At 43.5% G+C, this 12,500-nt stretch overlaps 1 protein-coding gene across 1 annotated transcript in view; it reads left to right on the top strand.

The window, feature by feature from the left end:
* The window catches only part of LOC129856170 (CUB and sushi domain-containing protein 3-like), a 94,654-nt gene that overhangs the window by 53,177 nt on the left and 28,977 nt on the right, over nucleotides 1-12,500 (top strand). The window contains exons 11-12 of the mRNA XM_055924271.1: nucleotides 389-577; nucleotides 5,014-5,191. Of these exons, the coding sequence (XP_055780246.1) occupies nucleotides 389-577; nucleotides 5,014-5,191 (367 nt within the window). The remainder of the gene's footprint in view (nucleotides 1-388; nucleotides 578-5,013; nucleotides 5,192-12,500) is intronic.

Below are 12,500 nucleotides of genomic sequence, written 5' to 3'. Positions count from 1 at the left end.
AGTATTATAGACACTAGGATCCTCTTAGCTTCTAACGACTCTTGTGTGGCTTGTAAAACACGTGCGTGTCCGTGAGAGTCTCAGCTCTTCATAGACGGGCCACCCTGTCTCCCGGGTGACGCAGTGGTCTAGGGCACTGTAAATGTAAATGTCATAATAGTTTGTAGCTCAAACGGTTGGGACTCTACAGAGGTTTTTTGTAAGAAGAATCAGATTCCAGGGATCTGCCTTAGTCTCGCCTCTTTCCCTCAGCCTCCCATTAATCACACAGACTAATGGTCGGTGTCAGCCAACGTTAATCTGCTGTCGTTATCCCCCTCGAACCATTCAACAAATAAAAAAATAAAAACTTGAACATACCCTTTTGTGTTTCCTGTTGATCCAATAGCCTATGAGCTCCAGCGCTGCCCTGACCCGAGGCCGTTCCGTAACGGCGTGGTGATAGGCCGAGACTTCGGTGTGGGCCTGACCATCTCGTTTGAATGCCTGCCAGGTTACACCCTGATGGGAGAGGTCTCACTCACCTGCCTGCATGGGGTCAGCAGAAACTGGAACTACCCTGTACCATGTTGTGAAGGTGACTTGATTATCTTCATGCGTAATGTATTTATTATCTCTGTAAAATGGACTTATCTTTGGAATTATCTTATAGAGTGACATTAAATGTGGTGTGGTAGTGTATATGACCTGTACCCTGCTGCTATTAATCCAGGCTGACCTGTACCCTGTTGTTTACCATGTACCACACTGGCTGTTGTTTACCATGTACCACACTGGCTGTTGTTTACCATGTACCACACTGGCTGTTGTTTCTCATGTACCACACTGGCTGTTGTTTCTCATGTACCACACTGGCTGTTGTTTATCATGTACCACACTGGCTGTTGTTTACCATGTACCACACTGGCTGTTGTTTACCATGTACCACACTGGCTGTTGTTTACCATGTACCACACTGGCTGTTGTTTACCATGTACCACACTGGCTGTTGTTTACCATGTACCACACTGGCTGTTGTTTCTCATGTACCACACTGGCTGTTGTTTACCATGTACCACCCTGGCTGTTGTTTTTCATGTACCACACTGGCTGTTGTTTCTCATGTACCACACTGGCTGTTGTTTATCATGTACCACACTGGCTGTTGTTTATCATGTACCACACTGGCTGTTGTCGATCATGTACCACACTGGCTGTTGTTTCTCATGTACCACACTGGCTGTTGTCTATCATGTACCACACTGGCTGTTATCTATCATGTACCACACTGGCTGTTGTTTCTCATGTACCACACTGGCTGTTGTTTATCATGTACCACACTGGCTGTTGTTGCTCATGTACCACACTGGCTGTTGTTTATCATGTACCACACTGGCTGGTGTTTCTCATGTACCATACTGGCTGTTGTTTACCATGTACCACACTGGCTGTTATCTATCATGTACCACACTGGCTGTTATTTCTCATGTACCATACTGGCTGTTGTTTCTCATGTACCACACTGGCTGTTGTCTATCATGTACCAGACTGGCTGTTGTTTATCATGTACCAGACTGGCTGTTGTTTACCATGTACCACACTGGCTGTTGTTTACCATGTACCACACTGGCTGTTGTTTCTCATGTAACACACTGGCTGTTGTTTCTCATGTACCACACTGGCTGTTGTTTCTCATGTACCACACTGGCTGTTGTTTCTCATGTACCACACTGGCTGTTGTTGCTCATGTACCACACTGGCTGTTGTTTATCATGTACCATACTGGCTGTTGTTTCTCATGTACCACACGGGCTGTTGTTTACCATGTACCACACTGGCTGTTGTTGCTCATGTACCACACTGGCTGTTGTTTATCATGTACCATACTGGCTGTTGTTTCTCATGTACCACACTGGCTGTTGTTTATCATGTACCACACTGGCTGTTGTATATAATGTACCACACTGGCTGTTGTTTCTCATGTACCAGACTGGCTGTTGTTTCTCATGTACCACACTGGCTGTTGTTTTTCATGTACCACACTGGCTGTTGTTTTTCATGTACCAGACTGGCTGTTGTTTCTCATGTACCACACTGGCTGTTGTTTACCATGTACCACACTGGCTGTTGTTTTTCATGTACCACACTGGCTGTTGTTTCTCATGTACCACACTGGCTGTTGTTTCTCATGTACCACACTGGCTGTTGTTTATCATGTACCACACTTGCTGTTGTTTACCATGTACCACACTGGCTGTTGTTTACCATGTACCACACTGGCTGTTGTCGATCATGTACCACACTGGCTGTTGTTTCTCATGTACCACACTGGCTGTTGTCTATCATGTACCACACTGACTGTTATCTATCATGTACCACACTGGCTGTTGTTTCTCATGTACCACACTGGCTGTTGTTTATCATGTACCACACTGGCTGTTGTTGCTCATGTACCACACTGGCTGTTGTTTATCATGTATCACACTGGCTGTTGTTTATCATGTACCACACTGGCTGTTGTTTATCATGTACCACACTGGCTGGTGTTTCTCATGTACCACACTGGCCGTTGTCTATCATGTACCACACTGGCTGGTGTTTCTCATGTACCATACTGGCTGTTGTTTACCATGTACCACACTGGCTGTTATATATCATGTACCACACTGGCTGTTATTTCTCATGTACCATACTGGCTGTTGTTTCTCATGTACCACACTGGCTGTTGTCTATCATGTACCACACTGGCTGTTGTTTATCATGTACCAGACTGGCTGTTGTTTATCATGTACCAGACTGGCTGTTGTTTACCATGTACCACACTGGCTGTTGTTTACCATATACCACACTGGCTGGTGTTTCTCATGTACCACACTGGCTGTTGTTTACCATGTACCACACTGGCTGTTGTTTACCATGTACCACACTGGCTGTTATCTATCATGTACCACACTGGCTGTTATTTCTCATGTACCAGACTGGCTGTTATTTCTCATGTACCAGACTGGCTGTTGTTTACCATGTACCACACTGGCTGTTGTTTACCATGTACCACACTGGCTGTTGTTTATCATGTACCACACTGGCTCTTGTTTACCATGTACCACACTGGCTGTTGTTTATCATGTAACCCACACTGGCTGTTGTTTATCATGTGCCACACTGGCTGTTGTTTATCATGTACCACACTGGCTGTTGTTTCTCATGTACCACACTGGCTGTTGTTTTTCATATACCACACTGGCTTTTGTTTCTCATGTACCACCCTGGCTGTTGTCTATCATGTACCACACTGGCTGTTGTTTCTCATGTACCACACTGGCTGTTGTTTCTCATGTACCACACGGGCTGTTGTTTACCATGTACCACACTGGCTGTTGTTGCTCATGTACCACACTGGCTGTTGTTTATCATGTACCATACTGGCTGTTGTTTCTCATGTACCACACTGGCTGTTGTTTATCATGTACCACACTGGCTGTTGTATATAATGTACCACACTGGCTGTTGTTTCTCATCTACCAGACTGGCTGTTGTTTCTCATGTACCACACTGGCTGTTGTTTTTCATGTACCACACTGGCTGTTGTTTCTCATGTACCACACTGGCTGGTGTTTCTCATGTACCACACTGGCTGTTGTCTATCATGTACCACACTGGCTGTTGTTTCTCATGTACCACACTGGCTGTTGTCTGTCATGTACAACACTGGCTGTTGTTTACCATGTACCACACTGGCTGTTGTTTACCATGTACCACACTGGCTGTTGTTTATCATGTACCACACTGGCTGTTGTTTCTCATGTACCACACTGGCTGTTGTTTATCACGTACCACACTGGCTGTTGTTTATCATGTACCACACTGGCTGTTGTTTACCATGTACCACACTGGCTGTTGTTTACCATGTACCACACTGGCTGTTGTTTACCATGTACCACACTGGCTGTTGTTTCTCATGTACCACACTGGATGTTGTTTACCATGTACCACACTGGCTGTTGTTTACCATGTACCACACTGGCTGTTGTTTACCATGTACCACACTGGCTGTTGTTTACCATGTACCACATCCATCCTCAGCCTTTAGAGGGTGTAGTGTCTCTAGTGGACATCCAGCCTTAATTCAGTTTAAACCCAAACGCTACGTTTGCTTTGACAGATATTACAGGAGCATTGAGCGGTTATGACGGGGAGTTTTAGTGCCTGAATCATAGCATGGGGCTCTGGTTGAAAGTAGTGCACTATATAGGGAATAGGGCCCTGGTCTAAAGTAGTGCACTATATAGGGAATATGGCCCTGGTCTGAAGTAGTGCACTATATAGGGAATATGGCCCTGGTCTGAAGTAGTGCACTATATAGGGAATAGGGCCCTGGTCTAAAGTAGTGCACTATATAGTGAATAGGGCTCTGGTTGAAAGTAGTGCACTATATAGGGAATAGGGGGCCAGTTCAGATACAGACCAGGTAACTGACGTCAATAACAAGGACAGTGAATCACATGTCCTGGGGTTTACCCCTGCAGAATACACACATCTATGAACAATAACAAGGACAGTGAATCACATGCCCTGGGGTTTACCCCTGCAGAATACACACATCTATGAACAATAACATCATGTTTGGTTATGGTTGGTGTACTTACAGTTAGCCACTAGGGTAGTGTATCAGGGGACGGCTGACGGCTTCATTCTGCTCTCTCTCTCTCTCTCTCTCTCTCTCTCTCGATCTCAAACCCTCCCTCCTTCTCTCTCTCTCTCTCTCCCTCCCTCCTTCTCTCTCTCCCTCCCTCCCTCCTTCTCTCTCTCCCTCCCTCCCTCCCTCCCTCCTTCTCTCTCTCCCTCCTTCTCTCCCTCCCTCTCCCTCTCTCTCTCTCCCTCCCCCTCCCTCCCTCCCTCCCTCCCTCCCTCCTTCTCCCCCTCCCCCTCCCTCCCTCCCTCCATCTTTCCCCCTCTCTCTCCCTCCCTCCCCCTCTCTTTCCCTCCCTCCATCTCTCCCCCTCTCTCTCCCTCCCTCTCTCTCCCTGCCTCTAGCCCAGTGTGGAGGTAATATAACGTCTCTGAATGGGACCATCTATTCTCCCGAACACCCAGCGGAGTACCCTAACTTCCAGGACTGTCTGTGGAGTGTACGGGTTCCCCCGGGGAATGGTATCTACATCAACTTCACCGTTCTCAACACTGAACCCATCTACGACTACATCACCGTCTGGTAAGTAGTGCACTTCGTTACAGTAGGATGGAATGCGTCACAAATGGCACCCTATTCCCTATATAGTGCACTATTTTTAACCAGAGTCCTATGGGTGTAGGGTGTCGATAGAGTGTGATTTGGGACGTGTTGCTGAATAGCCTGTGTGTTTCTGAATAATATAATTTCCCCTTTAAAATCCTCAGTAGTGATGCGCGGGCTTGACTCACAACCCGCAGTCCCCCGCGGTTAAAGCCGAGTGAGTTCAGGGTCAAGAAATATTGTGTGGATGAAAGGCGGGTGGGTGACGGGTTGAATATAAAGACAAAACAATACCTTTTAAAAAATACAATCTATCATTCTGATGCAATTTATATCTATAGGCTACATTGAGGGTTTTCTGACATTATTTTAGGATATCTGGCATTAGGGCATAAACCTAAACTTTAGGGCTTAACTTGACAGACATAAACTGCTTTAGGGAACAGGCTGAAAAAGTTCACATCAAACCACGGAGGCAAAAAAGGACAATGTCGGGAGTTTAATTCATGAATAGAAAAGCTGTGAAATGGAGAGTTGAAATTAAAGAGAAGGGAGGACCAGAACAGTAATGTTTGGGAAAGATTAGGTGACGAGGTAGAAAGAGGATGATAGCAGCTGTGTTACGATGTGATGATTGTGAGACGCTGTAGCCTTCAACAGTCACAAGACGGGGACTTCAAACAGGCCTATGGCACGTCAAAGGGAACTGTAGCCTTCAACAGTCACAAGACGGGGACTTCAAACAGGCCTATGGCACGTCAAAGGGAACTGTAGCCTTCAACAGTCACAAGACGGGGACTTCAAACAGGCCTATGGCACGTCAAAGGGAACTGTAGCCTTCAACAGTCACAAGACGGGGACTTCAAACAGGCCTATGGCACGTCAAAGGGAGCTGTAGCCTTCAACAGTCACAAGACGGGGACTTCAAACAGGCCTATGGCACGTCAAAGGGAACTGTAGCCTTCAACAGTCACAAGACGGGGACTTCAAACAGGCCGATGGCACGTCAAAGGGAACTGTAGCCTTCAACAGTCACAAGACGGGGACTTCAAACAGGCCTATGGCACGTCAAAGGGAACTGTAGCCTTCAACAGTCACAAGACGGGGACTTCAAACAGGCCTATGGCACGTCAAAGGGAACTGTAGCCTTCAACAGTCACAAGACGGGGACTTCAAACAGGCCTATGGCACGTCAAAGGGAACTGTAGCCTACAAATTCAACAGTCACAAGACGGGGACTTCAAACAGGCCTATGGCACGTCAAAGGGAACTGTAGCCTTCAACAGTCACAAGACGGGGACTTCAAACAGGCCGATGGCACGTCAAAGGGAACTGTAGCCTTCAACAGTCACAAGACGGGGACTTCAAACAGGCCTATGGCACGTCAAAGGGAACTGTAGCCTACAAATTCAACAGTCACAAGACTGGGACTTCAAACAGACATATGGCACGTCAAAGGGAACTGTAACCTTCAACAGTCACAAGACTGGGACTTCAAACAGACATATGGCACGTCAAAGGGAACTGTAACCTTCAACAGTCACAAGACTGGGACTTCAAACAGACATATGGCACGTCAAAGGGAACTGTAACCTTCAACATTAACAAGACTGGGACTTCAAACAGACATATGGCACGTCAAAGGGAACTGTAGCCTTCAACAGTCACAAGACGGGGACTTCAAACAGGCCTATGGCACGTCAAAGGGAACTGTAGCCTACAAATTCAACAGTCACAAGACTGGGACTTCAAACAGGCCTATGGCACGTCAAAGGGAACTGTAGCCTTCAACAGTCACAAGACGGGGACTTCAAACAGGCCTATGGCACGTCAAAGGGAACTGTAGCCTTCAACAGTCACAAGACGGGGACTTCAAACAGGCCTATGGCACGTCAAAGGGAACTGTAGCCTTCAACAGTCACAAGACGGGGACTTCAAACAGGCCTATGGCACGTCAAAGGGAACTGTAGCCTTCAACAGTCACAAGACGGGGACTTCAAACAGGCCTATGGCAAGTCAAAGGGAACTGTAGTCTACAAATTCAACAGTCACAAGACTGGGACTTCAAACAGGCCTATGGCACGTCAAAGGGAACTGTATCCTACTGTTCAAATGGGATAAATGGAAACTGACATCTGGACACTGACTGTAGGTCTATAACCTCTCACAGAGCCTTGCATTAAAGAGCCTTGCATTAAAGTTCTTGCATTAAAGTGATACAGGCCTTTTATCTGGCTACTCAATACTCCCCCTGCAGCCAGAAGAAGTTAAAGTGATACAGGCTACATTTTTACACAGAAACAGAAGTGGAGAAATATAATTTCTTTCAGCATCTTGACAGAATGTGAATTCGCAGTTAGATACCATCTGCAGATGGGTTATATTTAATAGCAATATAAAAACCTGATAGTATTTCAACCACATAAAAGCCAAACTGAAATTTGATTCGAAACACGTTGGGTCCTGGTGAGTATACTATATAAATAAATCTACAATCTACAATCTACCTGAAATAGTCCATATGGTGACATCCAGGTCAAATCCTTATTTTATGCCACATACAAAGACTGATAAACAGCACTACTACAGGGCGGTAAGAGGGAGAGCTCCTCTCTCCTAGCTCCAGAGGAACAGGAGGTTTACCGGTGAGGATCACTAGAGTACCAGAATTCTGCAGCAAACATCCTGGTACTATAGTACTATACTTAGTCTTCCAGGGCAACAGAATTGTAACGATTGTCATCTGGAGATGGAGAAGAGGACCAAGGTGCAGCGTGGTAAGTATTCATAAATACGTTACTTTAATAAAGATGAACACTAACAAAACGACAAACGAACAGTTCTTAAAACGTGACGACAAAACACTAAACGGAAAATAATCACCCACAACTCAAAGTGGGAAAACAGGCTACCTAAATATGGTTCTCAATCAGAGACAACGATAGACAGCTGCCTCTGATTGAGAACCACACACACGGCCAAACACAAAGAAATAGACAACATAGAACACCAGACATAGAATGCTCACCCCCAAACTCCCGCCCTGACCAACCAAAACAGAGACATAAGAAGGATCTCTAAGGTCAGGGCGTGACAATAACGACAGAAGAGAAGCTGATTGTATCTAATTATAGACAAGTTTGACTAACTAATAGACTTTATCAGAAGAAGATAAACAGAAACGTTGATGAATCAGTCACCCTGTTTAAACATCCTTCCTGTCACTGACTGTCGCCTTAAAGTGAATGTTCTATATTAGTGGGTTATGGTCGGGAGCCTCTGATTTTCACTTAGTCGGGCGGTTGAGGATGCGTTATTAGCAATTGCGGGTGGGTGAACAAACACTAATCCTTAGGGTATACTGGTAAAACACTAATCCTTAGGGTATACTGGTAAAACACTAATCCTTAGGGTATACTGGTAAAACACTAATCCTTAGGGTATACTGGTAAAACACTAATCCTTAGGGTATACTGGTAAAACACTAATCCTTAGGGTATACTGGTAAAACACTAATCCTTAGGGTATACTGGTAAAACACTAATCCTTAGGGTATACTGGTAAAACACTAATCCTTAGGGTATACTGGTAAAACACTAATCCTTAGGGTATACTGGTAAAACACTAATCCTTAGGGTATACTGGTAAAACACTAATCCTTAGGGTATACTGGTAAAACACTAATCCTTAGGGTATACTGGTAAAACACTAATCCTTAGGGTATACTGGTAAAACACTAATCCTTAGGGTATACTGGTAAAACACTAATCCTTAGGGTATACTGGTAAAACACTAATCCTTAGGGTATACTGGTAAAACACTAATCCTTAGGGTATACTGGTAAAACACTAATCCTTAGGGTATACTGGTAAAACACTAATCCTTAGGGTATACTGGTAAAACACTAATCCTTAGGGTATACTGGTAAAACACTAATCCTTAGGGTATACTGGTAAAACACTAATCCTTAGGGTATACTGGTAAAACACTAATCCTTAGGGTATACTGGTAAAACACTAATCCTTAGGGTATACTGGTAAAACACTAATCCTTAGGGTATACTGGTAAAACACTAATCCTTAGGGTATACTGGTAAAACACTAATCCTTAGGGTATACTGGTAAAACACTAATCCTTAGGGTATACTGGTAAAACACTAATCCTTAGGGTATACTGGTAAAACACTAATCCTTAGGGTATACTGGTAAAACACTAATCCTTAGGGTATACTGGTAAAACACTAATCCTTAGGGTATACTGGTAAAACACTAATCCTTAGGGTATACTGGTAAAACACTAATCCTTAGGGTATACTGGTAAAACACTAATCCTTAGGGTATACTGGTAAAACACTAATCCTTAGGGTATACTGGTAAAACACTAATCCTTAGGGTATACTGGTAAAACACTAATCCTTAGGGTATACTGGTAAAACACTAATCCTTAGGGTATACTGGTAAAACACTAATCCTTAGGGTATACTGGTAAAACACTAATCCTTAGGGTATACTGGTAAAACACTAATCCTTAGGGTATACTGGTAAAACACTAATCCTTAGGGTATACTGGTAAAACATAATGAAAAAAAAAAGAAACAGACCTTAACCTGTCTAGGATCAGCGTGGCGCTAGCGGCACACCCCCCCCCCCCCCACTGAAAAACCAGTGCCGCGAAATTCAAAAAAAATATTTTTTTAAAATATTTAACTTTCACACATTAAAGTCCAATACAGCTAATGAAAGACACAGATCTTGTGAATCCAGTCAACATTTCCGATTTTTAAAATGTTTTACAGGGAAGACACAATATGTAAAGATGTACATCTATTACCTAAAAACACATTAGCATAATCCACCATCTTTTATTTGTCCACCAACACCAGTAGCCATCACCAATTCGGCTAAACTAAGATATTTATAGCCCCTAACCAACAAAAAAACTCATTAGATGACAGTCTGATAACATATTTATGGTATGGGATAGGTTTTGTTAGAAAAAAGTGCATATTTCAGGTAGATGGCATAGTTTACAATTGCACCCACCATCACAAATGGACTAGAATAATTACAATGAGCAACGTGTTTACCTAACTACTAATCATCAAACATTTCGTAAAAATACACAGCATACACGAATCGAAAGACACAGATCCTGTGAATACAGACAATATTTCAGATTTTCTAAGTGTCTTACAGCGAAAACACAATAAATCGTTATATTAGCTTAGCACATAGCAATTAGCAGCCCAGCATTGATTCTAGCCAAAGTGAGCGATAAAAGTCAACATCGCCAAAAGATATTAATTTTTTCACTAACCTTCTCAGAATTCTTCCGATGACACTCCTGTAACATCACATTACAACATGCATATACAGTTTGATCGAAAATGTTTATATTTAGCCACCAAAATCATGGTTAGACAATGTGAAATGTAGCTCAGTTGGTCAGAAAATTTCCTTGCGCCACTTAGACAGTGATCTACTCTTATACATAAATACTCATAAACGTGACTAAAAAATATAGGGTGGACAGGGATTGATAGACAATTTAATTCTTAATACAATTGCGTTATTACATTTTTTAATTTATCCTTACTTTTCAATACAGTTTGCGCCAAGCGAAGCTACGTCAAAAAACATGGCGTCCTAAGCCACTAAAATGTTTCGACAGAAACACGATTTATCATAATAAAAATGTCCTACCTTGAGCTGTTCTTCCATCAGTATCTTGGGCAAAGGATCCTTTCTTGGGAGAAATCGTCTTTTGGTGGAAAGCTGTCCTCTTGCCATGTGGAAATGTCAACTGCGTTCGGGATGAACTGAAAAGCGTGCCCAACTTTTCACATCATTGCAAAAATAAATGTCCCAAAATCGCACTAAACGGATATAAATTGCTATAAAACGCTTTAAATTAACTACCTTATGATGTTTTTAACTCCTATAACGAGTGAAAAGATGACCGGAGAAATATAACAGGCTAAACTAACGCTTGGAACAGGTGCGCGCCGGTGTCCTCTAGGCTCATGACGCAGCTCCCAAAGAATGACTAGCTTCAGGGTTTTTTCATTTGTAGGGCCTGTGAACGCGCAATCGACCCCGTTGGAATCGTCATCACGTAAAGGCATCCAGGGGAAGACGTAAGAAGTGTCCGTATAGTCATAGCAACGACAGTGCCCTTATAACTGACTTCAGAAGAGTGGCCAACATTTCTCAAATCTGACTCCATGTCAGGGAAATTGCTGTAGAATGGGCTCTGTTCCACTTAGAGACAAAATTTCAACTCCTATAGAAACTATAGACTGTTTTCTATCCAATAATAATAATAATATGCATATTGTACGATCAAGGATTTTGTGGGAAGCCGTTTAAAAAATTAGCCAAATTAGCATAAATAGTCTAAACAGCGCCCCCATCCCCAACAGGTTAAAGCATTTAATACGGAGAAAGAAAGAAAGAAATAGACCTTTAAACATTTGATAGAGAGACAGAAGGAAATAGACCTTTAAACATTTCATAGAGAGACAGAAGTAAATAGACCTTTAAACATTTGATACGGAGACAGAAGGAAATAGACCTTTAAACATTTGATACAGAGACAGAAGGAAATAGACCTTTAAACATTTGATACAGAGACAGAAGGAAATATACATTGTGTTCTTTGCTATCCTCTCCCTACTCCCACGCGCTGAACACAATGTATTTTCTGAGTAAAGGGCACTAGGGCCGAGTAATACACACTTTATGACAGTAAAGGCAGTATTTCCATCTCTCTCTCTCTCTCTCTCTCTCTCTCTCTCTCTCTCTCTCTGTCTCTCTCTGTCTCTCTCTGTCTCTCTCTGTCTCTCTCTGTCTGTCTCTGTCTCTGTCTCTGTCTCTGTCTCTGTCTCTGTCTCTGTCTCTGTCTCTGTCTCTGTCTCTGTCTCTGTCTCTGTCTCTCTGTCTCTCTCTCTCTCTCTCTCTCTCTCTCTCTCTCTCTCTCTCTCTCTCTCTCTCTCTCTCTCTCTCTCTCTCTCTCTCTCTCTCTCTCTCTCTCTCTGTCTCTCTCTGTCTGTCTCTGTCTGTCTCTGTCTGTCTCTGTCTCTGTCTCTGTGTCTCTCTGTCTATCTGTCTCTCTCTCTCTCTCTCCTCTCTCTCTCTCTCTCTCTCTCTCTCTCTCTCTCCTTCTCTCTCTCTCTCTCTCTGTCTCTCTCTCTCTCTCTCTCCTCTCTGTCTCCTCTCTCTCTCTCTCTCTCTCTCTCTCTCTCCTCTCTCTCTCTCTCTCTCGTCTCTCTCTCTGTCTCTCTCTGTCT

The sequence above is a fragment of the Salvelinus fontinalis genome, chromosome 5, assembly GCF_029448725.1.
Source record: "Salvelinus fontinalis isolate EN_2023a chromosome 5, ASM2944872v1, whole genome shotgun sequence".
NCBI classification, from domain to species: Eukaryota; Metazoa; Chordata; class Actinopteri; order Salmoniformes; family Salmonidae; genus Salvelinus; species Salvelinus fontinalis.
The sequence above is the reverse complement of the archived record's forward strand: the minus strand, read 5'-3'. Positions and strand labels throughout refer to the sequence as shown.